General features: G+C 34.2%; 1 protein-coding gene across 2 annotated transcripts in view; it reads right to left on the bottom strand.

Annotated features, from left to right (window-relative positions):
- The window catches only part of LOC106337248 (cysteine-rich repeat secretory protein 11), a 2,842-nt gene extending 204 nt beyond the window's left edge, over positions 1-2,638 (bottom strand). Inside the window, exons 1-4 of one of the 2 annotated variants that reach the window (XM_013776327.1) lie at positions 1,926-2,638; positions 1,213-1,575; positions 767-865; positions 111-166 (exon numbers count right to left, since the gene is read on the bottom strand). In XM_013776327.1, coding sequence (XP_013631781.1) covers positions 159-166; positions 767-865; positions 1,213-1,575; positions 1,926-2,355 — 900 coding nt within the window. In that variant the 5' untranslated portion in view covers positions 2,356-2,638 and the 3' untranslated portion in view covers positions 111-158. Of the gene's footprint in view, positions 1-110; positions 167-766; positions 875-1,212; positions 1,576-1,925 lie in introns of both variants that reach the window. The other variant, XM_013776326.1, reaches the window with a different exon arrangement.
- Positions 2,639-4,619: the final 1,981 nt, after the last annotated feature.

Raw genomic sequence — 4,619 nt, 5'->3', positions numbered from 1 at the left:
AAAAAAAAAAAAAAAAAAAAAAAATCAAATAGAATATCAATTTGAAGGAATCCAAAATCGGAAATTAATTGCATGCACTGATGCACCTCGGAATCCACATTAGCTTTTACCTCTATTCCGGGGTTGGGTTCTTTTTGTTGGCTTCATCCTCCTTATTTTCAATAATCTGCCAAAATAAACAAATAGGTACACAATCATATAAAATATTTGCCCTTCTTTCTCCACTTGCATACCTATAAACAAATGCTTTCACTTTCAAATCAATTTATTCCATATTAAAAAAAATATATATTTGTGTCAAGATTTGGAATATCGGATAGAATCTTAGAGCATGATTATTGCGGGTTCTTAAGATGAGATTCTTAGCGGAATATTAGAATCCGTCTCTTAACTTTTAACTAAAAAAGCTAAGAACCGGCGCTTAAAACTCTTATTTAAAAACCGATTCTTAGCTTTTTTAGTTAAAAGTTAAAAGGCGGATTCTTATATTTCGGTAAAAACTTCACCTTAACAACCCTCCAATAATCATGCTCTTACAACCAAATCTTCAACTTTTGCTCAAATTAGAAGGAGAATATATATGGTTAAAAAAAAAACCAAATCTTTATTTTGGCAAAAGAATAACATCATCAATAAAATGGCAATCCATTATGAATGCGTCTGAGTTGCATTACGTATGCATGTGGTTTTATACGTGCATGGGTGTAGAACGCCTGTTAATTTATACTCCATGTATAAATGTGTATTTAAAGAAGAGAGAACGTACCGTCATATTTCTTCTTCATCAAGTTTTTGACGAAAAGCAAACAAATGATAAGAAATCCAAGACCAGCTGTTCCTCCTACTATTATTGCCACCGTTTTGCCTGTTGTTCCTGTCCCATTTCTCTTTATTTTATTCTTTATTTCTTAAAATATTTATATATATATAAATGATTTTTTATTAGATAAAAAAATTAATCCCTGAAGTTCATACTCAATTTTAAATGATAGCTAATTAGGATGTTGAAAAAAATGAAAAAGGAAAAGTAATATTTGAAAAAAATGGGATTGGAGCCTGAAAATGAAAGAACAAGTCTCACACTGAAGTATTTTGAATTAAAGTTAACATTAAATATTATTTTAAGTCAAATAAAAAGATAATTAAATTAAAATCATACTATACTTTAAACAAAAAAATATCAACACTTTTTCAAGATAATAGAATTTTTACCTGAAGAAGAAGAAACTGAAGAGCCAGAGCTTGAAGAAGGCGAAGAAGGTCCTTTGGGAACACCATTAGGGTAATACTTATAACCGATGAAACACTTGTGAAGATAAATCTGACCGGAGCTCGAGCTTCCACATTCCACTTGAGCCTTCTCTAACGCGTTCTTGATGCAGCCGCTACAATCTGAATCTCCCACATCGCCTTCGCACTGTCCTAGCACGTAAACAGATTCGTACGTAGTCGCGTAGAAGCCGTGCCCTGAAACGACACCGTTTTGCATTACACCAAACGCTGTGTCTCTCCTCTCTTCGAACCCTGTTCCGGCCACGTTGTTCTTCCCACATGTCTTGAATAACATCTCCATCCCTGAGAAATTATTAAACCGGAATGAAAATCAAATTATTTACTCTCGGTTCGGTTTTATTAAACCGGAATAAAACCGTATATGAATAACCTAAAATTGAAAACCCATTTATCATAATAATTCAACCTGCTAATCCAAACCCGGTTTGTTTTAATTAAAAACGAAGAAACAACCTTAAATCCCCAAATCTTTACTGTTGAACCGGAGTAAAGCTGATGCTTAATCCGGTTCTTAAAATCCGGTTTAGTTATAGACTCAAAATTCGGTTCAGCATTACCAAAATACAAACATTGAACCTGAACCGGTTTAGTGTAACCAAACATTGAGATTAAACCGGATATGGGTGGTTTACCTGAAATTTGAGCAAAGCCAGCAATTTCATAAAGAAGATAACAGCCGGAGAGCTGAACTCTAGCGGCAATGGTTTTGCCGCAGAGCTTCCCGGAGAGAACAGGAAGACGACTAACACAGTTGTAACAGTCGTTGTTGCTCAAGTCTCCTCTACACTGGAAAAGACCAGTAATGGTGGTTTGGCTCGTCGTACCAGTAGTGGTTTTGTAGAACTTGGTTTTAGTTGACTGAGTGACCAATGAGCCATACATTGCAGAGAGGGCTTGCGAGTAAAGACCAGACGGATCTGAGAACTGCTGTCTTGCGCATCCTTTGTAGATTAAGTTTGTGTAGTCTGGTGATGCAGAATCCGCTGGCTTGAGATCTGAGAACAGAGCCATGGAGAGTATGATGATGGTGCAAAGAGACGAGAGCTTGAGTGACAAACCCATGTTTGGTTTTTCTTCTTTGTAAGAGAGTGTAGCCGTGGGAAAGAGATTTTGAGGTTGTTTCTATGTTTTTCTGAAAAAAAAACAAAAAATGGATGTGAAAGATTGAATCTTTTTCTTGTGGGGTTTTTTTTGGGATTCTGTAAAATTCTGTGAGTGGTAGTGGCTCCTCAGTAAAAGCTATTTCTTTTTATTTTTCTGCTTCTGGGTTTCTGGTTTTAATGGTGAAAGAGAGAGAGAGAGAGGATTTTGTAGGGCTTTGGATGACCACTCTTTTATCTCTCTCTGCAGATGTGGAAGACAAGATTAGGATAAAGAAAGAAAAAGTTGTATTTATTTTTGTTATTTTTATGTATAGTAAAACAATCAATCAAACACTCTTTCAGCCACCAGTCTTTAAGTACAGTACAATGTGTTTGGTGAAATGCAGGCTTTCAGTAATTCCGAATATCATTTATTGATTTTTTACACTGTTGATTTATTCCATAATTCCCTTTTTACCAACCTAATTTTTTCTTTTTGGGTCAATTTTACCAACCTAATTAAAAAGGAGATTCATGCTTAGTAATTTAAAGTAACTAATCTTTCAGCTCATTTTACTTTATGAAATAAGCATCCACGAATCTACCTTTATATGGTACCAAAATAGCTAATAAGTTTCTAACGTCTATATTTTGTACTTGTTATTAATCCTACTCCATTAAAAAAATTGATCATTTATATGTCATTTGCAGGTAAGTTTTTGTATTTTGTAGTTGTACATTATGGTTTATTCAAATTGTAGATAAGTCCTAAATGTACATAGATCATTTTGTATGTTTTAATTCTGGCGAGAGACATTCTTTAGGATTTTCTTAAGAAACACGTGGTTATCTATCTGTTAACAAGAATTTGCAATCCTGGTCATAACAAAGAAAGGGCATGATTTGCAAGTCTCAATACCAAAACTTTAAACAATCTTTTTCATTGATATTAACCAATATTGGAATTGCAAAAGGAATCTGAAATTCGTTGGAAAATGTAAACACTGTGATTTTGACCCGAGTACAATCAACTGTATTTTTTACATTTAAAAAAAAAAAAAAATTCAGTTATTTTCGGTCGGATCTTATTAATAAGAGTTATTTACACTCGAGAGCAGTTCTGAGTTTTTTTTACAAAATGGAACAGTTACAGTTATTATGGCACGGTTTGGGTGAAAAGACTCAACTTGACCTTCATAAAGCGTAACTAGTGATTTGAGATTTAGTTAGATGAGCTTTAATTGTCTTCGCTTTTAAAATTTGAAAATTAGTGGTGGATCCGAGGTGAGAGTTAATCAGTTTCTATTTATTGTTTCTTTGACTAAAGACGGATGCGGTTTCTTTTTCTTTTTCGTAACTTTTACCGAGAAAAATAAAGAAACTAAGAAAGTGAGGCAGAAAAAGCCAGAGGACGGCAAATTCAGGCGAACGAAAATATCAATAAATTGTTTAAAGAAAGATGTTGAAAAGATGTAGCCGGCATAGGAAAGAGAAGGACGGCGGTGAGTGTCACTTTTTTGTAGATCTTAAGGGATTATGTATCTGATTTTTAGGGTTTTTTTATGTAGGAACAGAAACGACGGAGGTTGAGGATCTGAAAGAAGGGCTACCGGAGAGGCTCTTTGCGACTGACCGGTTTCCACGCGAGAGGGTGAACATGTACTCCGCCGTAGATCTTCTTTTGGCGGTGAGAGGCACACTTAACGGCATGCCGGAGATGGGTGAACACGATTCAGGGGTATGTATCTCTGTTTGTATTTAGCTTAAGCTTATCCGCTGTACATGTGTACGAAAGATAGAAATAGTCCGTTTTTTGGTATGTACATGTGCAAAAGATCATTTGTGTACGAGTTTGTTTATTTGCAATGATGTACACATGTATACAATTGGGCTAATTGGGTGTACGTGTTGCAGCTAGTTGTATATCCCTTATATATTAATTGAGGAACATTTGAAAAGATGTAACCTCAATTTTGTATTAATTAAAAGAGGCCCCAATGCATAGGTGGCACTCAATTAGGTAGTCAATTACATTCAATTGAAAAATAAGTAGGTCCACATTCGATTTTTATATGTTGTTAGATACATAAGTTGGTCAAACTATATGATATAATGATATGATATGATATTTTCTTTCCTTAAATAAAACCTACGGAATTACCATAAATGACTAATATATATATGACAATTAATGATTTTAATAATAAAGATTTGATAACAATTTATATCTCCTCCATCATTTTT

The sequence above is a fragment of the Brassica oleracea genome, chromosome C4 (assembly GCF_000695525.1).
Source record: "Brassica oleracea var. oleracea cultivar TO1000 chromosome C4, BOL, whole genome shotgun sequence".
Lineage (NCBI taxonomy): Eukaryota > Viridiplantae > Streptophyta > Magnoliopsida > Brassicales > Brassicaceae > Brassica > Brassica oleracea.
The sequence above is the reverse complement of the archived record's forward strand: the minus strand, read 5'-3'. Positions and strand labels throughout refer to the sequence as shown.